This window comes from Diabrotica undecimpunctata, chromosome 7, assembly GCF_040954645.1.
Source record: "Diabrotica undecimpunctata isolate CICGRU chromosome 7, icDiaUnde3, whole genome shotgun sequence".
In the NCBI taxonomy this organism is placed as follows: domain Eukaryota; kingdom Metazoa; phylum Arthropoda; class Insecta; order Coleoptera; family Chrysomelidae; genus Diabrotica; species Diabrotica undecimpunctata.
Window position 1 is genome coordinate 24,661,816 of NC_092809.1, and position 24,754 is coordinate 24,686,569.

Genomic DNA, 24,754 nt, shown 5'->3' on the forward strand with positions numbered 1-24,754 from the left:
CTCGTGTAGTAGCACTTGTAATATATTTTGACCATACTGATACGTTTGTTATCACTTTATTATCTAATTGACCCAGTTTATCAAAATAAAAAAAGGGATAACTGGTGAGCTAACTTTTGTTACATTGATTTTATGACAAGTGTAATTATATTAGGATCCTGCATATGTTATTACTTTAGGTAGTACTGTTTTCCTATGTGCAGGCTTTATTGGAATGAATAATAGTTATATTTACCTGAGTTGGTGTGGTTTTCTCAACAGTTTCTTTTTCAACTTGTTTTTCCGCTGATTTAGGAATAGGAGGAATAACGGCTTTGGCAGCTTTTTCTGCTGCTTTTTTTTCAGCAGCTTCTTTATTTAATGGTGCCGCCTCGTCATCGCTTTCATCATAACCATATCGAGAAAAATGTTCTACTTTGAAAACCCACGATCCAGTTTCTGGTCGGTAATCGACAAATTTCGCATCTTTATTTTCTGTTATTTTACGAAGTTTTTCAGAAAAGTTCATTAGTTGAAGTTCATTGATATCTTTAACCAGCGTGTTGCTACCTGGTCTTTTTGGATAGACATTATCTAAAGTTACTTGAGCTTTTCGATTTAGACCCTAAAATTTTAAATAGGCATGTCAATAAATTTGATTTAAATAATAAATTTAATATTTTCTAAAGCATAATATTTACAATCACCTAAAAGTAGTAATTTGTAGAAGTAAAAGAAATAAAAGGTGTATATGAAATATTTTTTAACCCCATTATATTGATTCCTGATTAGATTATTGTTTTGAACAAAGGATAAAAAATACTTTAAAAGTATTTAGATAAAAAAAACGTAGACAAAAATTATTTAATTACTTCTATATTGATAGTTTCTGTATTCCCCTAGTTTAATATAGCTTCTGCTACAGAGTTGTCCATTGTCATTTTCACTAATCTAATAGGATTTGCTGTTATATTCATGTTTCGCATTTCGAGTAAGAGTTGGTGTCTATTTACAGAGTGAAATGCTTGCTGTAAGTCTATAAATAGTCTGTGTAAATTTATGTAATTTTCTTAGCACTTTTAAATCAGTTGTGTTGGTAGGTGTATGGCGTCTATGATTAATTTTCCTTTTCTGAAGCGTTGTCGGTATTGCCTAGTGAATTTTCGGTGTATTTATCTATTCTGTTTCCCAAGATAATTGTCAATATTTTGTATGTGGTGCTCAGTAGCATGATTCCTCTATGGTTACTGCTATCTCTCATTTTTTTATATTGTTATTACATGACCCTTTCTCAACTTCATAGGCACATTTTTCGAATTCCATATAATTTTTATTTATTTATGAATCCGGTGAATCAGTTCTCCTCCATTTTTTATTAATTCATTGTTGATTTCATCCGGTCCTGCTGCTTTGCCTGATTTCAATCTTTCCACTGTTTCAATAAGTTCCTTATATGTGGGAGAGTTTTGTTCGTCTCTTTCATCCCTTAACTCTACTTCCCCAATATTCGTGTTTTGTATGATTTTGTCCAAATTATAAAAATGCTTTCTTTACTGATTTTACGTCTTACTGTTGTTTCATTGTTATTACATTGTTTTTTAATATATCCATATAGTTTTTTGTTGCCTTTGTTACTTGCTTCTATTGCTTACATCTGCTCTTTAATCCATTCTGATTTTTTCTTTTTGTGTAGTTTTGTCGCTTTTTGTTTTTTCTTTTGTATTTTTGCTATGTCTTCTGCATATTTATTGTTTACTGCTTCTGTTTTTAGCTTCTCTAAATCCTTTTTTCACTTTTTTTCTTGTTTCGTCTCATCTTTAGAAGAGAAGAAGGAAAATCTGTATACAGATACCTGTGGCCCAGGTAGTGTTGGGTGCCTAATATTCACGAAGTTGCGCTAGGACGAGATGCTCGAGGTGATTAGACCTTTAACACTTCGTCCCGTCACCACACCGAAACGGCCGGTGTCCCACTAAAAACCTCTCCTCTGTCACTCCAGACATCAGGATGGAACCGCCGCGCCGATTAAGGCATAGCATCTCTCCTGATGACCTGCTATCACACGATTCCCATTCTTCCTCAAACACATTCATCGGAAAAACCACATCCACAAGAACCAGCAAGAACTTTCAAGCTCCTGACTTAACGAGGCTGCCATCTCATTGACGGCGCCTCTCTCATGCCCTCCTATTTCCGCCTGTGACAGTCCGAACCCCCCCGATGTGCTACTCGCTCGTTTTAGAATTCATTTGCCAGTTCCCTCTTCTCTCGTTCATTTGAAAAGAACAGCTCACTGATAAATTTGTGGATCGTTGTCTACCACCACTCATCTCTGATCATTTTCTCCACAATTTCTGTCACGGAGTCAAACATTCCACAGTTAGATTATCTTTCAAGCGTCTTTCGTTCATACGTTTGTCCACACATTTGTCACACAGTCCCCTCCAGTGACTCTTCTACTCGGTTCCGAACTTCCTATTCAACTCCTTTCTCGCACGGTAAGAAGTACTCACACATTTTCCTTCTTTCCCGATCAGACGAATTTTCGCCCTTGTCAAGTGCCGGCGAAGGGCCACACACTACCTCCTCATTTGCTCTATCTCGACACACTAGTAAGGCAGTAAGTATGCACAACGGCTTTCATAACCTGCTCGAGGCCTTCCACCGAGGGTGTAAGACGTCGAGACCCATGTACCTCCCATCTAATACTCTCATCATACAGGTCCACCTGATATCTCCAGCCCCTAGACAGGCAAGGTTTGGGTCTACCCTCAACGTCCTCCGTCTTACCAATGTCGATGAATTGGTGTTACGTGCCGGTATATTCAGCAAGTACTGCCCAGTCTTTGACACATTGAAGGTGGAGGGCTGCTTGCGTGGCGAGGGTGACGTCAATGTACGATCTGGAATCATCCAAATTTTCGCTCCAAATCTGTGTTTAAAATCACTAGGTCTAAGGCCTCGACTCAATCCGTTAACATTTGTCCTGAGTATCAGTGATCGACGAACCGTATTCTGCAGATTTTGCCTCGAAGCCGCTGAACATTACGCACTTGTTACCCAGTCGCCTCACCTTTTCCATAATGGCATTTAACCTATTTCGTTCTCATTTATCACTATGCACGCTTAAATATAGCAGCAGACCAGATTCAGTCTCTCCACTCTCACCGATATATAATCCATATCATCATCGATTCTATGCACCTTAAATTTGCGATTGCCGATATGCACACCAGCGTCATTCACAAACCAATCCTGATTCCTGACCAACGTGCAGTTCGGTTCCGCCGTCACGTGAAAATCATGTCATCGGCGGAAGCCAGGACGAGATCGAGTGACAGTCTCGCTCTGTCCATGGAGAACACTCAGTTTAGCACCGCAATTCCTTGCCATGTCGAGAGGAGGATACACGCCTCTTTAAGCCCACTTCCGGAGCAACGTCTAGCTTCGTCGACCAGGTGTCTCAAATTGGGGCAGTCTCTCGGCTCACTCAAATGACCCTCTACATTGCAGTTCATGCAACACTATCTGCAGTCTTTGAGGATGTGAAGTCGCCAACATCCCTAGCATCCTTTACGCTCTTCCTCCTTGCATTAATTCCTGGTATGTCCATAGGCTTGACACCTATAGCATCGCAGGATAGACACTTTCTCCCATGCCTTTACAAGGCATGCTACAAAGCCAACCTTCAGTCGTGAATTTTTCAGCAACCCATTCGCAACATTCTCGTCGACCTCCACGGTGGCGTTTAAGCAATCCCCTGAATCCTAACAGATCGCATTGCTGCCAGCACCACTCTTGGTCAGCGACACCCTTGGCTGTCGTGACCGCATCTATACCTATTAAGAGAAGTATTCTCGCTATAGTAGTATAGTATTCTCGAAGAATAGTGTAGTATCTGGGGGCTCAGAAGACTAATACTAAAGACCAGAAGCCCTGAAGAAGACCTAATATTAATCTTGGCTAAACTGGGAGAGATTCCAGGAGTTAGCTGTATACCATAATAGTCAAAAAACTTTTACATTTTGCTATATAACCTCATCTCCAAGCAGAGGGTGGGTTTAAATTTAATATTACATAATTAAAAGTATTAAAATAAACCACATAACCTGATAATATCAAAATTTACATCTTCTAGCAAAACCTTGCTATTGGTTTAATGTTTTATAGCCAGTATATGTCGTAGGAGAACAATTCTTCAATCTCTCTCGTATTTGAATTGATATTCAACAGAGTGTTATGACGTCATTTCGTGTCTTTCTTCCCATGGCAACAGACATTCAGACAATACTCTGTATTCAGCCAGTGTCTGATGATGGGAAGTCGAAATGACCTCAAATACTCTGTTTAAACACGAGGGATTCACGAATTATTCTCCTATGCCATATACTGGCTTTTACACATACACACACACACACACACACACACACACACACACACAAAACTCGTATTAAACTCATGTGCCATTGAAGTTGTTACAATGTAAAATTCTAAAATGCCCTTACCTGTCCTATAGGTGGTTTTTTGTCATCGTCTGGGTAAATATTTATCTCTCTGTACCTAAAATGAACAAACTCGTCTAAATTTAGCCCCGAAACATCCATTTCTTCCGGAAAATAAACATTTCCATAGCCTTTTCGTCCAATTGTAAACCCTTTTACTATGCATCGTCCATCTTCATCAACGTATTTCATCAACTCTTCTGGAGGCGGTAAGGTATAATATTCTGGTCTAGTACAAACTATATTACAAGGGTAGCCTTTCACACAATCTCCGGAGCCCCCAGATTCCGTTGGTTCAATTTCGACTTCTACTGGTATTCGATTATTCTTTTGTATATTTTCTAAAAAAAGTAACAAACTAATTTTATAAACTCAATCTTTTTTTAAGCCTTAGTTAAATTACAAGAAACAGTACACTAGAAAAGACTTATAAAAAATAAATGAAAGACACAATTGATTTAATTACTTTTTACATTTGTTTTTGACATTTCGATTTCCACTCTGGAAAAATTGTTTTCAAAAAAGATTATTTTAAATAAGGAATTATTATTTAGTTGTTTGACGCTTTTGTTTACCATATTAGACGGGTGACCACTTGGCCTCGATCTTGTAGGCAAATAATCATGCTTCTAGTTGAAAATTCACAAGATGGTGTTTGTTCCCTATGCTTTGTATTCTGTGCTTGAGAGTACAGTGGAAAGATAGATCAATAATCATGAAAAAACAAACACCAAAAAGAGAAAGATTAAAGAAGCAGACCTCACCTTAATTAATCAAGAAAAATTTGCAGCAAACAGTGCTGTGGTACACAACAATTCGGCTCTACCAAATTTGAGAAAAAAATATTATTCGAGGTTTTTTCTGTTACAAAAAAAAGTAATAATCTACGTGAAACATCCGCAATCAATCCGGTGTAATTATCGTAAAATCTGCATTTAATTAGCAGTGGCTATTTAAATTCAATTATTCTATTCAAATATTCTAAGTGTTATTGTAACTTGTGTGTGACCGCCAATATCCCCAATATGGAAATAATGCAGTTTCGAGTAAAATCAAAATCTGGTGCAGTGTGATCATAGAGTTACATAATTAATAATCCACGGTAAACTTCAGCATCCAAATCTCCCAGAATCAACCAGTGCTTTTGATTGTAAAGCCGTGATAACCTAAAGGGAGATAAATCACATCTAACAATTACCATCATATTGGTCAAATGTTACTGGTAAACAGGTACAGACAGAAGGTGTTTATACAGTAGACTCCCTCTATAACGAGAACTGAAATGGACAGACTAATTACCTCGTTATTAGCTGATCTCGTTATATCAGATAACAATAATACAGTGCAAACATATGAATATGTAGTTTTCTAAAACATTAACTTCCTATAGTGAAACCATTCGGAGCAATATAAGATGCTAATAAATATTGTTTGAAAGGGGTTTTTGAAAAAAAAAGTTGTTTACTTTTATTGTCAATGAAATACATTAAAACAAAAGAGTTTTTTTTTATTGTCAATGATATAGGTTAAAACAAAAAATCTGTACTTGCATTTTTCCCAACTACATAATGTATAAAGCCCATTTTCAAGGATAACATAAACTATTGCCTCTGCAATTAGAAGAATTCTCTCATTTTTGACTGCTTTAAATTGTTCAGTATTATTTTATCTATCATATTTTCTAAATATGTGAAACAGTTGTCTTTATTGTAAAGAAGTTTATTGCGGGCGGCAGTTATATTTATTGCGGGGCCGTTTAAAAAGGTATTTATTTATAGCCACGTTCGGGCCAAAAACGTAAAAAAACACGTTTTTCAATTTTATTTTCTCTCGTTATAACCAAATGTGCCTCGCTATAGAGGGTTATAGTTCAATAGAAATTTTACGGGACATCTAATGTACATCGTTATAAGCGAAACCTCGTAATAACCGTGTTCGTTATAGAGGGAGTATACTGTATAACTTTTCAAAAATAAGAACATTTCGCGAATTTTGGAAGAATCATCATCTTCCGTTTGAAACAATTAATTCCAAGACAAGTGCGTAACCTAAAACTTTGTAAATTAGCACGCATCTCCAGGTATTAGTATAGGTCATCATACCATATTGTAAACAACGTATTAATTTAACTCATGTCATTTAGTTAGTATTAATAATTGTAATCATTTCTTTCATTTGTCAATAGTAGTAATTAAATTTATAAAAGCAATTCAAGTGTTTCTATTATCTATTTCACGGTGATCACATATGAAGTAACATATATATATATATATATATATATATATATATATATATATATATATATATATATATATATATAAATATAAGGTTCTTGAACTCCTAAGTAGAGCATAGAGCTTCAGTGAAAACGCGCCATCGGGTTCTATTTTGCGCTAAGGCCTTCACCTCATTCCAAGACTTTCCTTGGAAAGTCTTGGAATGACTTATCTCGTCCATGATGGATCTTCTCCAAGTTTGTACTGGGCGACATCTTTTTCTTTTCCCTTGGGGATTCCACTCTAGGGCAGTCTTTGCGATACTGCAACTATTTTTTCGGAGTGTGTGACCGATCCAATCCCACTTTCTGGACTTAATTTCATTTTGTACCCTCTTTTGTTCGGTCAGGTGTAGCAGATCGTCGTTTCTGATGGTGTTAGGCGAGAATATACGAACAATTCTTCGTAGACATTTGTTAACAAAGACCTGCAGTTTGTCTGTGAGGGTGTTTGTCACTTTCCAGGTTTCACATCCGTAGAGTAGAACAGACAAGACATTTGATCGGAATATTCGGATCTTTGTCCTTGTAGTATACTCGCCAGATCTCCAAACAGGGTTGAGCGTGCTGAAAGCTTGTTGAGCTTTTCGTATCATCATACGAATATCGTCTTCTGTACCTCCGTTTTCTGTTACGACACTTCCAAGATACGTAAAGTTTTCCACATTTTCAATCTGCATATTGTCGATATTGAATAGCGTGTTGTTCCTTGCATTTATTCTCATGGACTTGGTTTTACTAATATTGATTTTCAAACCTATTTTATTGGCTTCAGTGGAAAGTAACAAATTTACTTATAGAATATACAATGCGTGTCTGAAGGAGAGTTATAACAGAGCTCCGGTCTTGTGTGAGTCATACTACACGTATTACCTGCACAGACAGAATGCAGCAGGCTCTGGTTATCAATATTATAAGAAGTTAGCAACAAGAATATACCAACACTAATGGATCAACAGATCAGAGACACTTCATCTACCATTACACATAATACATTAAACACATAAAAAAATCAGATTCGATATCACCATGAGGGTACAAACACCATAATCAGAATTTTTAACTAACAGCATCGCTATTTGCCTATAAGATCGTGGCCAAGAGGACCAAAAGTGAAATTTGGCAAACAAAAGCATCGAAATAACTCCTTATTTAAAATAATTTTTTTTTTAAAACAAAACGTAGAAAACAATTGTGAAATATAATTTTTATTAGAATCAATTGTGGTTTAATCATAAATGTAATAAGAATAGACTAGGCATAGTAAGCAAAAAAGTGAAACGCGGAGCAGTCGATCGGTAGTCTATCTATCTCTCTTTAGTAACGCTTGCGCATTACGCCTTTGCCACTATACACTCTTCACAGATATAATAGTACGGGAGGTAGTATTGTGTTTTCGTGGAATTTTTATACCCAATAAATATTATTTGTAGCAGTTGAATGGTGCTCGATAGTCAGTTATACTTTTTCCAATGTCAATTTGCCAAGCGTCGGCTTTTAAGATTCTTTGATGTCAATGCCGACCATTGGCGTGGAAATTAAGAAAAGGGATCAGTTCATCAAACGCATATTTCAAGAAAAATTATATAATTTTTATTAATTTTTACATAATTATATTCAGGAAAATTTCTCAATTTTTGGGCAGAAATTGTTTAAATAATTTTTTAAACAAATTCAAAATATCACCTTTTGTGCTCCAAGAAATATTTTTTAGGTTTTTGGGTGACTCTAAATAAGATCTATGTCATTTTTCTCAAAAGTTAATAGTTTTGGAGATATAGGCGATTTAAAATCCGAAAAATACGATACCTAATATGCATTTTCGAGGCTTGAAAAATATGTAAATGAGTATTTTTGAGATTCAAGAGTATCTAAACTAAAGTCTCAACATTGATTTTGGTGAGAAATCGGGGCAATATTTTCCGTAGCAGAAAAAGGTGATCTTTTGAATTTGAATTGTTTCCGGCATAAATGTCCGGCACCCTTCAACCTTCGATTTGTTTAAACGGGGCATTTTTGAATAGGACTCTTCAAAGGTCTGTTTATAATGTTATAAATAGACACATATAACTATCAAATAATTAATACAACACATAATGTAATTTCAAAATTTTTTTCAACTATAACACACCTTACAGTAAATATTAATCAAATAAACAACTACTACGTCAACACCATGGAACTAATCATCTTCACAAAAGTCAATTAATAACATTCGATATTTGATAGTTCTAGTACTTAACCTTAATGGCATTTACCGAACTAAACGTTGTGTCTGTTTTATTTTTAATTTGAATTGTATTTGTTTCCTATATTTTAATTTGTAATCAACATCAACTACATTCAACATTATTCCAACAAAAAAATTTTTACTTGATGGTACTAAAATAAATCGCACTGCCATTAACCTCAATTAAGTAAGTATATAAACAACAAACTATTATTAAATTATATTTTACCATGTTTTAAATAATTGTAGCTCTCATCTGATGATGCCAATGAAAATTGGCGAAATATAATGAATTGTTAAACAGAGTACACTTGGCTTTTAATCAGCTGTATACCCAATTAACCTCAACCCCTTTTATATATATATATATATATATATATATATATATATATATATATATATATATATATATATATATATATATATATTTAGATAAGATTTAATTTTCTTTTTTTAAACTTTATAGATTTCTTCAAGTCTAGAATAAAGTTATATGTACCAAAACAACTTCTTATTTATTTAAAAGTGCATATGAAAATTGTATAATTTGTATGTTAAATTTGTATGAAAATCTGTAATTTCATGGATTTCATTATATGGATTTAAGACACTTTGGAAATAAGATCTTCAATTGTAGTCAGGATTCTAAAACGGACAGTTGGCTGTCCCGAGATGCATCAATTGTAGATTTATGATCGAGATTACAAATAATACTGAAAAACTAAAATTGCGAATTTTGTCATGAAATTTGGTATGTGCGGTTACAATAAGTGGAACAACTTTTCCAAATAAGTTTTTCCGATTTCTCTAACGCGAAGCAAAATATCGAAAATTTACCCTGTTTGTGGATTCGCAGTAAGCCGCGTTTAAAATTAAAATTTCAGATCACTATCTTAAAAAAATGTGCACTATCAACATGTATGACTGTGCAAAATTTTAAATCTGTATGTATTTTGATAGCTGATATATAGAGGTGTTTTCATCTTAAATGTGACACACTGTATAATAATGAATACTAGTGTTCAAGATGCATCGCGATAGCTGTAAAGAAATTAATTAGAAGGACTAAATCTCGCGCAGTGTTTCCAAAGATGTATAATTATATTCAGGGAAATCTCTCAATTTTTCACGAATCAGTTCTAAAGTAGGCACTCTATTTTCTTTGTAAAAATTGTAAACTGTTCGCTGAATAACGTCTTTTGCAGCAGTGTCAATCCTACCCAATTTTTTATTTGGTCGCTTTCGTTTTAAGGAATGATCTGTAACAGTGCCTAATTTAATAATTGTATATATCGTCTTATACCCGATTTTTGTTAATATATGAATTCTCGAAACAATTGCATTATCAGCCATCCCAATATTTTCTTTTTTCAAACACTCATACATATTTAAAATTATTCTTTGGGATTGTACGTGCAAATCTTTATTTTTTAATTCCGGGCTGTCATTAAAATAATTGTCATTATTTATTGATAACACAGAAGTTGATGCATCTTGATCATTCGTTTCAAACGGTCTCCAAAATGCCATTCTAGAAAAATATAATATTACTTATAATTATATCTTATACCTTATAAACCTCCGCCTGTGTTATCTGGTTGCAAAAAGTAATATTTTAGGGTGTCACATATCCAAACACACAGGTGTTCATTACGATTTATCGCTTTGCGCTGCGCTGTTGTCATAATGCATGAGTTTAAAATTACTGAATGTAACTTTAATATAACATATTAATATATCTGCAATTTTTCATGTTTCCAGGTAAGGTATAAAATCAATGAAATTTGGAAAAAATAATACAATTCTTGTAACCGTTTTTGAGAACTTGGATTCTTAAAAGATGTCTGATTTCTTAAAAGTCGATCATTATATCTATAAGAGTATTACCGCTAAATTCACCAACATGGCAACGTCAAGATAGATCGAAGGTCCAAATTCTCTCCAGACTACAATGTTGCCGATATTCGAAAATTACTTAGAGCATAAGTAATATATAAACGTTCACGGTTGCTTTAATTCATTAGTGAAGAGTCCATGGAAATATTAGTACCTAGTTAATTAATTTATAGATATATTTTTTGGGAATATGTTCATATCATTTTTTAAGAGTGTCGTTCGTTGACTAGCAATTAAATAATAACGAATAGAGAATAGATAATATTTTTTAAATATAACCTTAGGAATTTTAGGAAATATGTCTGACAACCTTGATTTGAAAGGCGGTCTCTTTAATACCAGAATGTGACATGTTTATGTTGGAAAATTATTAGTGGATGTACTATAAATGGGTGTCAGTCGCCACACCTTTGGTGGAGTTAGAGGTGACGTCATCTGAAAGACGTATAAAAATAGTGAAACGCGGAGCAGTCGATCGGTAGTCTATCTATCTCTCTTTAGTAAGGCTTGCGCATTACGCCTATGCCACTATACACTCTTCACAGATATAATAGTACGGGAGGTAGTATTGTGTTTTCGTGGAATTTTTATACCCAATAAATATTATTTGTAGCAGTTGAATGGTGCTCGATAGTCAGTTAAATGGGTGTCAGTCGCCACACCTTTGGTGGAGTTAGAGGTGACGTCATCTGAAAGACGTATAAAATTTTTTGTCTTATAGTCCAGTCGGGATGGCGCATTTGACCTGGCATGGCATGGTATCCCAAATTGTATTATTCAAACCTTTAGGAGGGTCAACAGTAGTGTAAATTAAAATCGTGACTGAATTCCGCCGTTGCGTTAACCGCCATCTTGAATTTTTTGGAGAATCGTTTTTGTTCAATATCTTCACCATTTTCAACTTTTCGACAAAAATGGTACTGAAATTGTGGCAAATGCGATTTACTACGATTTCTTTTTTACAATTTTTTATTTTATATTTAATAGTTTCCGAGTTAAGGTGGAAAATAATGGAGGGGTGGTGCGCATAATTATTGAATTATCTCGTTTATTATAAACTTTACGGCATAATTGAACATAAGCAAAAATGAAGAGAATTATATTTTATACAATTTCGATTTCTTTCATTTTTTTTGGTAAAAAAATCAATATTTAAGGCCTTAGGTTGGTTCATGTTTATGGTTTGCTGCTGATGACAACAGCGTCGCTGCCATAGGCACAGGACCTTAAATGTTGATTGTAGCACAAAAAATCAAAGAAATCAAAATTGTATAAAATAATACATAATGACGGTATTAGATTTTTGTTTTGATACAGGGCAGCGACAACCGCTTATACGTATTTCGACCTCTTTAGGTCTCGTCAGAACGGTATAGTCACTGCTCTGAACCAAAACAAAAATCTCTCCCGTCCTAGACAATAATTATCAAAATAACTATATACGGACGTAACTACGCCATCTAAAAACAAAAAGAGAAATAAAACGATTTCTACCTAGCGAAACCGAAATATATATAAAATATATATAAATATATATAAAATAATAATTTAATTCTCTCCATTTTTGTTGGATGTTGGATCCCCCATATTAGGATGACAAATACTACTCAAATTCGTCTACCGCTCTTCGTTCTCGACATACGTATTGTTTATAAACATCTGTTGTATGAATCTGTTCGTAAATGACTATAACTGATGAATGTTCCATGGCTCAGAGAATGGCTCCAGTAGTAGAGAGAATAATAGGTATTGTCTGGGCACTTTTCATTCTCCATTGTCTCCTTATTTGTAACTCCAGATATCTGTACTTGGCGATCTTATCGTTGGTTCGTATCTACACATCATTCAAATTCGACGTGCAGTAAAAGTAAACAAAACCAGGCTATGCTACGTAAGACTCCATAGGCGTGCGGTTTTGCTTTAATATTTCCTATCAAATTAATAAAACAGTATGTACAATTAAAGATTTGTTTACTATGAACAACGAAGATAAAATATACAATGTTAGTATTATTTTCAAGGAAATTCAAAATTAGCTTCACTACTGTAAAATAAAAAGAAAGTTATGGTTTGACAAAAATAATAAAGCAGTAATTGCAACGTTGTTTTGACACTTAAACGATCGAAATCGAAACATCAAATACACTTATTTTTTAAAGTAAATTGTGTAAAATCAATAGAAAATGACTAATTAACATAGGCGTCGCAATTCTCACAATTTAAACCAGCGTTAACTTTTGTTTTTTTAGTATAATTTTTTTAATATAAAATTTTCGTTTATGACAAATATTTTAAGTTGCTGCATTGGATTTCCTTGAAAACCATACTAACATTGCATATTTTATATTTGTTATTCATAGTAAACAAAACTGTAATTTTACATATTGTTTTAATAATTTAATACGAAAGCAAAACCGTATGCCAAATTTTGATTTATTGACTAAGAAGGCTTCTGGCTGAGTACAAAATAAACAACTGATCAAATCCTATCACGCGATATAGACAATGAAAGGGAAGGATATAACGAATATATTAAGATAGAAAATCAATTACACATCTTAATAGATTCGTTATATCGTCCCTTTTCATTTGCTATGTCGCATGTTAGGTTTCGATCAGTTGTTTATTTTGAACTCAGCCAGAGGCCTTCCTTAAGTCAATAAATCAAAATTTGTCTATAGTAAATTTATTTTCATTCATAGTGCCTTATGATATCTCGTACGTAACTATACGTTCTATATAATCAAGATCCTGTGTAGTGCCATTTTGGTAGTCGCCATGTTTTTTTCTATCTTAATATATTCGTTATATACTTCCCGTTTAATAAATATCGACAACCGAGTTGAAGAAAGCAGATATTCAAAAGTGGCTGCGATCAAAACGCATGATGAAATGGGTAAAGAAAAAAGAAGGTATTCACAGGCACTTGATGTAGATTCTGAGTAAAATATTACCTAAGTTACACTTTGAGTTTTTTGTTTTATTTATTACTCAGATATGTTGAATGTTTTTATTTTTGACAAGATTTTTCTGACCTTTGCATAGGTTTTTGCTTTGAAATTTTGGTTTCCTTAAACCAACGAATGGAGTGCCATTAAGAGCTCAGTTCACGAGTGGCAACTCCGTTTCAACCTTAAATATTACGTTTAATTTTAAAACATTTTTACACATTTAATGTAATTGTATTTTAATTCCGTGCATTACAATAACGGATTCACGTTATTATGTTGTTGAAAAACCTCATTCTAACATGTTTATTCAGTTATTTTCAGTTCTGTTATTCCTGTGAACAACTTATGCTACGATGTCTACTTCATATTTTCATATGTATTTCATAATACAGGAAAATATAGGTTTATACATCGTTAAAATCATGATGTGGGAGTGCCCCTCGTAACAATCATACTGTTGACGGTTTATTTATACTTACTGCAGCTCTATCTTGTATTTAGTGTAGAAATGTTTAGAAAGGTTTTCGAAGCCCCGCCCATTGTAACGTCAGAGGTGAGGTAGTCCATTAATAAACACAACTGACCGTTTCCACTAAACAGACTCGAGTTTCAAAAACTCGGGACTCGAAAAACAAAACGAACTGTTTCAAAACACGCCAGTCTTTAGTAAAATTTGTGAAAAGTTGCTATTTTGTTTTATTTGATACGAGTTTGTGTTTTGTTTTGTTTTTATTTTGTCCGTTTGGTGGGAAACCGCCATTAGATATTACATTTAATTTTAAAACAATTTTTACATATTTAATTTAATTTTATTAATTCAATGCATTACAATAACGAATTCGCATATTATGTTGTTGGAAAACCTCATTCTAATATTTATTAATTTAATTTTATCTTTGTTATTCTTCTGATCATAAAATATAAATGATAACATTTATTATAAATATAAATGAATAAATTCAAGCACTGTAATACCCTGACGCACGCCCTGGCTACAATATTATCACTAGAACAACAGTGGTCCAATTAAGTTATAGCAATTCTTCCGCGTACAAGGACTACTAAATGATATGGTATGCTGAGTTTCGTATACGATGTCTATTTATATAGTTTATGAGGTGGATATTATGTACGTTTATACATTGTAAATCGTGATTTGGGAGTGCTCCTCGTAATATTCATAATGTTGATAACGTGTGTTCGTTTGTTTACTGCTACTGCATCTTTAAGATAAATTTGGTGTAGTTAGTTTATTAACTAGAGATCCGGTCTAGCTTATATTGATAATAAGGGAGATAAATGAAGTCCCAGTTTGTTGACTAGTCCCTGTTGAATAATATTTCCTTAGTCATGCCGTTCTTTATAACCAGTTCCAACGAAGCCTGGTAGTCTCCGGCAAGATGTTAGATGGTTTCTAGGGCTTGACATCCATACCGGAATTTTTTATTTTGGACCAGAGAGTATATTAAAAACGTAAAGTTCGTATTACCTTCTGGCTTAGATTTAATGTTGGGCTTTTCAGGTAGCGCTAGCTCCCCAAACATGACTTAACGAACACTTATGTAGTCAGGACCGATGGCTTTACGTGTACTCCCAGGCACGGTGGCGGTTCTTGTAACTCGTTAAGCCAGTAACACAGCTGCTAAGCTACAGCCGCCACTTGAGGGTCTTCGACAATATATTTCAGGTAATTTTCAGTTGTAATAAATATTTCTGTTAACTATCATCTATGACTATACAATTTAAAAATCTTTGAAAAGCTTGGGCCTCCAAGAAAAAATGATATACGAGCAGGTCTATGGCTCTTTAAATGAAGACATAAAGTTAATCCTGTTAATAAGAGGTCTCAATAATACCTGTCTCACATTATAATTTCACATATATTTTCAAGTAGCTATGAAAAGCTATTCGGGTTAGATGAGATCGAATTAGTACATACATAGAAGATTCCGTTGTAGAATAAGTAAAAAGAACAAAACTTAAAAATTATAGTCTACTAAATACTCACCCTGTGAACTATTTCTAACAGAATTATCTAAAATGAAAGTTTGCGATCCGACCGGCAAACTACAGTCATTATGTAGAGTGTTTTCAAAGTTAAGTTTAACAGGAGGTCTTATCTCATTTTGTAAACTAATATTATGTCTTATATTTTGAATGTTTACATTTTCATCGTTTATCGGTGTTTCGGGCGAATCAATGTGTTTCAATATATCCATCCTTTGAAAAGCAGGGGAATTACTTTCACCACTACTTGGACGACTTTTTAATACTAGTTTTCTGCAGTTTGTTTTAATATAATCTTTGCTGTCCTCGTTAACAGTAGGAGTTGCTGCATCAAAAAGACTATCCTAAAATAAAAAAAAGTATTACTAGTTTATGAAAGAGTTCTAATAACATTAATTATGTACAAATATTAGAATATTTGAGATGTCATCGAAAAATCCCGAAACGTCTAATGCCTGGAATGTTAGAAACTATGATAAACATAGGAAGTTGACAGCTTGAAGAAGAGTAGTATTTAAGTTTTTAAAGTTAATAGTTGTCATTGAGTTACAGTTGTATTAAGTAAATATTGTAACATTGTTGGTGCCGAATAAAGTTATTTTAAAGTGTAACAATATATATTGTTACGTTTTTTTCTTTGTATTTTGCACTTGACTACATTATACAGTTTTTCAAAATATGTACTCCCTCTACCACATCAGTCAATTTTTGTTGATACTATTGTTATTAAGGCAGTTATTAAACTTTGTCTTAAGATTGGTACATCCTTTGTATACTATAACGGCACATTTGGCAGCAGTATACAAAAAAAGTTCTGTGCTAGTAAAAGTTCTGGCTAGACAATATGTTGGGTCTATTATTGATGGCTCACGTGACGGCCACAGCTCAGTCTCGGCTACGTAAGTAGTCGTTAACACTAAAACCTAAGCCAGAAGGTTAAACGAATGGAAAATGTACAAAAGACCAATTGGCTGCTGACGACAGGTTATAACAAACGGCTTCCGAAAAAAAAGAAAAAAAATATTGTTCACATTCCCAGTTATTCAGCATACCAACCTAAATAAAACCAAGTAACTTCAGAGTGGAAGCAAAATTATCACAAACCTATGATGATGAAGGATATATTAAAGAATATTTTGAAAGTAATTTTAACAAAAATTGAGTTATTCTTAGAAGAGAAGTCGAAGAAATACATGTAGCCCACTGAAATAAGCATTTTTCCATGACACTCGTCCGGCAGGCAAACGACAGTTGTTGTTTTGAGTAGTATGGATCTCTGTAACAAAAACCTACAGTGGGTGATCAAATTATAGGAGCCACCTAGTAAAATTCAATTTTTTTTTTCAAAAGGGTATATAATTGAGCTGTAAAAAGTATTAATGCGTTTGTTTCCATTTTATTTTCTTGTAACACTTTATAAAAGTACAATAAATAGTTTGGCAACAGTGGCAACACAGCGGGCGTGGCAATAAGTGACTCAGATACTATTGTTGGTCAGCGCTCTCCTGCCTAGCTTAACTTAAGTGCATATTATTTTATATTATTGGTGTTTGGAGTTATAATAAATAGTTTCCATTACTCTTTAGTGATATTCTGACAATCGTATACTAGTTTTTGTGAATTTATCAAACATTGCATGTTCGTTACATCAGTAATACACTCCTAAGCATCCCCAACATCATGGGAAAAGCCAAAGACACCTCACCAAGGAAAACAGCGAAAATAAAAACTTTATTATTGAACCCTAATCTTTCTACAAGAAAAATGGCATCCATTTCTCCAAGTTTCAAAGGCAACTGTGGACCGTATAAAGAAAAAAATTTAACAAAAATTTGGATTTGATCCCACGGCGCAAACAAAAATGTGGCCGAAAAAAATTACAACACCATGAGATAAAATAAAAATTCGAGATATTGTCTTGGAAAACAGAAAACAACCTCGAAGGATTTTAACAAGAATTATGCAGGAGTCTGGCATCAATATTTCACCAATGACAGCTCGTCGGCGAATAAATGTTATAGGGTTTTCAACCTGTAGCCCTGCAAAAAAGCCCCTACTCACACCAGCCATGAAGAAAAAAAGGCTTGAATAGACTAAAGATCATAAAGATTGGACCATTGATGATTGGAATCAGATAAATAACATTACTTAACTTTGTTTTTATTTTATGTGGTTTACAGTTGATCAATTTGTCCACGATTCTAAAATAATAATAATAATATTCCAGGTTTGTTTTTCGGACGAATCTACCGTGCAGATCCTCATGGATAGAGCTGAATTTGTAAGGAAAAGAGGGGGAAAATATAAAGCGGATTGTATTGTAAGGACGGTAAAGCACCCCCTGAGCATCATGGTGTGGTCTATCATAAGCAGTCAAAGAAATAGTAGACTCTGCATTGTCGAAGGAACAATGCGGCAGGACCAGTACTTGAGAGTACTTTACACAAAAATGCTTCCCCAGGTCCAGGACTGGTTTCGGAATAAGAGATTCACGTTTATACATGACTCGGCGCCTTGTCACAAAAAAACTGTTACAAAATTCTTTACTGACAACCAGATAAAGGTGCGCGAGTGGCCTGGTAATTCGCCAGATCTGAATCCAATAGAAAATCTTTTGAAGCTCATGAAGAAAGAAATTTCTAATGAAATTATGACCACAAAGCGTCAATTGATCGAGCATTTAATAACAGTATGGTACAGGAATGAAAAAATTCAACAAAATTTGTATAGAAAGTATGCCAAGAAAGGTTCTAAATCACACTATAACAGAATTAAGCACAAAAATATGTTTTATATCTCAATTTCATACCATTATTAAACAAAAAGTAAAATTTTATGGAGTGGCTCTAATAATTTGATCACCCACTGTATGTCTTCTGAAGTCAATTTTCTGGACTTAATTAGTTATTAACAACTTAAAGTTAAGTTGGCTTATTAAGGCCGAAAAACGGAACATGTTTGCTTTTTTGTCTATCAGCAAAAATTGAAGCATTTGAAACAAATTTTAGGAGAGAAGAAACTTATGTCATATAAAAACCTTCAAAATGGCGTTTTCTAAATGTTTCTATCCCTATTTCTTGCTTAGGAAGTTGTAAAATAAGAAAAAATTTCGGTTTTTATAAATTTTAATAACTTTTTTGAACATAGACTTATAATATTTATATTTCATGGAATGTTGTGTCTTGTAGTACTTAACATATGGTCAAAATTTCAAAGTGGTCGGTCAAATAGTTTAAAAGTTACTTTATTTGTTTATCTCAAATTAATTTTTTTGCAACAACATAAGTCAGAAAATTATATAGTTTTAGTAATTGTAAGGGTAGTTTCTGGAAGAAACAGACTTGTTCTATTATTTACATTAAAAAAAAAATAAAAAAATAAATTTTAAATATTGCAAAATAATTTTGCAAAACATGTCGATTTTTGCTTATAAACAATTAGAATATGTACCTTTTTAACCATTGCCTGTAAGAATATTATTTTTTTATATTTAAAAAGGCTGAATCTTTTCACAAATTTAAAAGAAAAAAAAAATTGTCCTAAAATAATTTGGGACAAAGTTAGCCTGTTTTTTTATTTAATTCATAGCAGCTTTGTTTATAACACTTAGGAAATCTAATTAGCGCTATTTGAAAGAATATACTTTATAGTTTTAATGTACCAAATTCTAAAAATATTGCCCTTTAATGGAATCGTCCACAAAACTTCAAAATGTGTTCTTTAAAATCGGCCGGCTTTGAACTCGCAGGAGCTGAAGGGAGGGGGAAGTAGCTGCTAACTGTATCTCTGGTCCTTTTTTATGTATTTTAACGTTTTTTAACTTGTATGTATGTACTTTTTGCGTACATTACGAATATGCATTATTTCAATAAATAAATTGTCAAATAAACCACATAATTTGTTAAAATAAAAATTTTCATTAAAATTTTTTTAGTAATATTTAAGGTAAGTTTGAATGTAAAACAGAAATATTTATGATTAACGCATACTTCTTTAATAAAATTTTAAATAATTTATTAATAATTTCATATGATAGAAATAAAGTTAGAATAATTTCTTTTCCTGTAAGTCCAAAAAATCGACTGCAGTAAACATATAGGTTTCTGTTACAGAGGTCCATACTACTCAAAACAACTGTCCTTTGCCTAGCCCGACGAGTGTCAAAAACAGGGTACTTTTTTTGCTTATTTCTCTGACCTAATAACCCAAATAAAAAAGAACATACTTTCCATAGATCACGGGAGAGTCTTGGTTTATAGCTAGCAAAAATCCAGTTAGAAGAGTTAATAATGATAACCTTAAAGAAAATCAGAATAAATTATAATCCCATATGAATACTATTTTCCTGCTAGGAAGATATCTAAAGAGAAAACGGTACATTTAAGTATTATTTGGAATAATAACTAAACTATAGAATCCTTATTCAGTATTCTTTCTGGAGTAGTATATTCCAGATGAAATAACAATAAAATTTTAAATTTTAGTGGAAGAATTTAATTAAATATGAAAATGGAATATAAAAAAAAATAGTTGAAATAAAAACATATAAAAAAGAAAAAAGCCAAATTTCTCGCGAGTTCTCGCGAAATCCAATTATTAATTTTAGATAATAGAGTTGGTGTTGCTTACCAAGACGGCACAGAGGGCTACTAGAATTTTAAACAGTTTGTAAAAATAAACACGAAAAATGGTTGTTTTACTTACCTTGATACTTCTAATAGGCACAACTCTTAATTTGGAACCAGTAGAAGTAGCAACTTTGTTAGAAGCGTCCAGTAAGGACTTCAACTCTTTTGGGTCGGTAGCTGATATTGCTGCAGGACTGCTTTTCAATTTTGGCTCCAAACCAGCGAGATGAGGAGCATCACCAAAGGGATCTGCTGTCAACAAGGCAAGGTTTGTAGAGGTTTGTTGTTCGGAAGAAGGAAACAACCTAACAGAAATAAAATATGAGTAAATTATACAAATATAATTGTTAAAATTATATGTAAAAGTATGACAATATCAGATCAATTAATTCCTCATAACTCAATATTTCGAAAACTTTGACAAGATCACGCATATAAGGCTTTTTTGTATGTATTAACGATTTTATCAATTTTTGTACGTATTAGCGATTCTCACTACTTTTACTTCTTCAATTTTGTTAATACAATTAATATTTATAATTTTTGTATATTCTATCCGCTTTTTTTTTCTCTTCGTTAAACCAGTTATTGAAGTCTTCTACATTATATGCGTGTCTTAAGGTTTCCTTTTATTATGTGTCAAGAGTGTCTTCCCGGTTATTCAAAGAAGTATCCTCAAATCCGTTATTTCCAATAGTCTTTTCGTGTTTTATGTTTCTGGTCTAGTTTCTGCATTATGTCATGAGACGTCTTATAGATTAACTCTTAATTTTTGTTCTCGTACTTCAACCACAACATTGCCAAAACTTGATTATTATACAGGGTTGGGATGGAACCAAGTAAATATCTTTGAAACGAAAAAGATGATATTCATGAAACTTTGTATGTACAATGAAACACAACACGCATTTAATGCCATATTTTTTGTTACAACTCTACTTCCGGTTAAACTGGAAATATCTTTAACTTATTTAATTTAAATGGGACATCCAGTATTTTTTGCATATTTAAAAAAACTTGCTATTCCCGATTCAAATATACCAAGTTTGGTCAAAGAATAATATAACCATCAGAATGCCCACTCTGCTTGTCAAGATAAGTATGCTTGTATAAGTAGATAACTATGCTTGTATTTTATACCATTATAAAAAAACAATAAATTGACCATTTCGTTGTCATTTTTAAATGTTTCTATATTTTTATAAATTACTATTAAATTTTTACTATTTACTATTTAATACACCTTGCAATAAAAGTATTAGTTTAACGTGTCATAAGCTTTTCACCTGTGGCTAAGTACGATCCTGGCATCTGTCAGATTCGTCAATAATTACATGAAATAATTCTCGAAAAATTAAATACATTATATGACATCATAATTAATGACGCACTAAAAGAAGGCTCTGAGAAGAACCATATTGTAACATTGTGCAGTAGTAGGTTTGCCTTCAAACAATTTTTACCAACAATCTCACTGTAGACCACAGTCCTATTGAAAAATGTTTAACCGTAAGTATATAATTTGTATATTTATTTCTAATTTGTACACTATTTAGTCAAAAGCTAATTCACGCAGTTAAGAAAATGATGCATACCGAAAATTAATACTGTGACTCATATTTTTATGATCGGCATGGAATTAATATTTGATATTTTTGCATTTTGTTGTATCGAATATCATTTTTACTTAAATTTCTCACATTTTGTTAAAAATATAGGTCTAACCAAACTTTCCATTGTCAATGTCAGGCCGTAAATGTCACGGTATTCAGCGTGGTGACTATATAGGCCAGGGGAAATAAGCAAAAAAGTACCGTGTTTGTGACACTGACCCAGCCAGGCAAACGACAGTCATTTTGAGTAGTATGGACCTCTATAACAAGAACTTTTATGTTTCCTGCAATCGATTTGTTGGACTTAATTAGTTAATATAACATTATATTCTCTCGGGGGAACCTGTAACCCCTACAGAGCGCGTCCCCAGGTGACGGATAGGGGAATGCCCGACATGGTTTACCGGTGGGTAGGAGGGAAATAAAATACCTCCCGTGGACCAACAGGTAATTCACCGAATGATTGCCGGTATAAGCGATCCCACCATTTACTGGCCAACGGCTTCGGGCGGATGAGCTAGTATGTGGAAGGGCACACTTTTGTCCTGAGATCGAGAAATCGGTCTCGAAGGCGGATGAACCAAGGATGGTCAACGGCGGAAGGACTCAGAAGGCAACGGGGAACCACTGCATTAAGGACTCATAGAGTGCCCCTAGTTAAGTCATTATGGTGTACACCAAAAATACTGGAAACCCTACTGATCATGGGAATAGGATACCAAGATCCGGCAGAGTGAGAGAAATACAAGACTACAAGGCTCACTTGGTCGTAAACATGTGAAATCCTTGTATAAGAGCGCAGAAGCCAACAACTTTAAGAGTTGCAACGTGGAATGTTAAAAGTTTGTTCTCTGCAGGAAAACTGGATAATGTTGAATAAGAAATGAATAGACTAAACATCGATGTTTTAGGAATCAGTGATACACAATGGCCAGGATCTGGGAAATGTTCAACACGAAATGATGGCGTATTTTATTACTCCGGAATCGACAACAACACCCATCGTTACGGAGTTATAATCATCATTTCAAAGAAATGGAAAAACTCTCTGATTACCTGTACTCCTTATTCAGAGCGTTTAATATTAATACAAATTAAAGAAAGACATAACTTAATAAATCTTATTCAAGTCTATGCACCAACAACAGATAAAGATGACAATGAAATAGAACAATTCTACAACGATTTAGAAGAAATGCTAAAAACAATAAAAAAGCAACACATTAACACAACAATGAGCGGTCTTAATGCCAAGGTGGGTCATGGTAAGGTAGGAGAACAAGTAGGAAACTATGGACTTGGAAACAGAAATGACAGAGGAGATCGATTGACTCAATTTTGCCAAAGCGAAGACTTTGTAATAACAAACACCTTTTTCAAATTACCTTCTCGAAGGCTATATACATGGACATCTCCACAAAATACCAAAGAAAAAATAGTGAGAAATCAAATAGACTACATTATGATAGCAAGGAGGTATCGTAATGCGATAGTTACTGTGATAGAGGCGAGACCAAAAAAGATTAGAAGACCACACAGAAAGGCACTAGATTTAAATAAACTTAGAAACAAAAATATACGACAAGAAACAGGAGAAGAAATAAATGAAAACCTCCGTTCAATGCAACAAAAAATTAAAGATATAAATAACGTTAACCAAAAATTAAAGTACATAAATACAGCTATACAAACAGCAGGAAGGAAACATCTTACAGAAACAACAACAAAGAATAAGGGGTGGATGACACAAGATATACCAGACTTGATGGAACAAAGAAGAAAGATGAAGAATTACCTAGACAAATACAAAGAAATAAACAAACATAATAGGTAAACTTAAAGACAAAGATGGAAATCTTATTGTAGATCTAGAGAATAAAATAAAAACATGGACAGAATACCTGAATGAATTATTTGAAGACGATAGAAACTTGACTCAGATAATCAATGCAACTGGGCCAGACATATTGAAAGAAGAAGTAGAATACGCAATAAGAAACGCTAAAAATGGAAAAGCAAATGGACCTGATGAAATTCCTACAGAACTGTTGAAGCTTTTGAATGATAAATCCGTAACCATAATATTACATCTAATCAATACAATATACAGTACTGATATAATACTAATTAGGAATGGTTGTTGTCTACGTTTGTCACCATACCGAAGAAAACTAAGGCAATCCAATGTTCAGATCATCGAACAATCTCCTTGATGAGTGATCTGCTTAAAATATTTCTTAGAGTCATCCACAGCCGAATCTATCAAAAGTTAGATATCGATATTAAGGATACACAGATGGGATTCAGAAAAGGATTAGGTACAAGAGAAGCTCTCTTTGCCTTGAACGTCCGAACACAGAGATGTCTAGATGTTAACCAAGAGTTACACGCCTGCTTTATAGACTTTGAAAAGGTCTTTGTAACATCGACACCAGAGACATACACATAATATTAAATCTGTACTGGAATCAGCGAGCTAATATAAAAATAGAAGATCAAACATCGGACGAAATAGAAATACGTAGAGGAGTACGACAGGGTTGTATATTGTCAGCGCTCTTGTTTAATATCTACAGCGAACAAATATGCCAAGAAGCTCTCTCACATGCAAACGAAGGGATGATAATCAATGAAGAAGTTATCAATAACATTCGATATGCTGACGATACTGTG

General features: G+C 33.5%; 1 protein-coding gene across 2 annotated transcripts in view; it reads right to left on the reverse strand.

Moving 5' to 3' along the window:
- Nup98-96 (nuclear pore complex protein Nup98-96) overlaps positions 1-24,754 on the reverse strand; it is a 64,059-nt gene that overhangs the window by 20,446 nt on the left and 18,859 nt on the right. For both annotated transcript variants that reach the window (XM_072536869.1, XM_072536868.1), the window contains 4 exons: positions 20,545-20,773; positions 15,842-16,184; positions 4,485-4,822; positions 236-604 (listed from right to left, as the gene is read on the reverse strand). In XM_072536869.1, the coding sequence (XP_072392970.1) occupies positions 236-604; positions 4,485-4,822; positions 15,842-16,184; positions 20,545-20,773 (1,279 nt within the window). The remainder of the gene's footprint in view (positions 1-235; positions 605-4,484; positions 4,823-15,841; positions 16,185-20,544; positions 20,774-24,754) is intronic.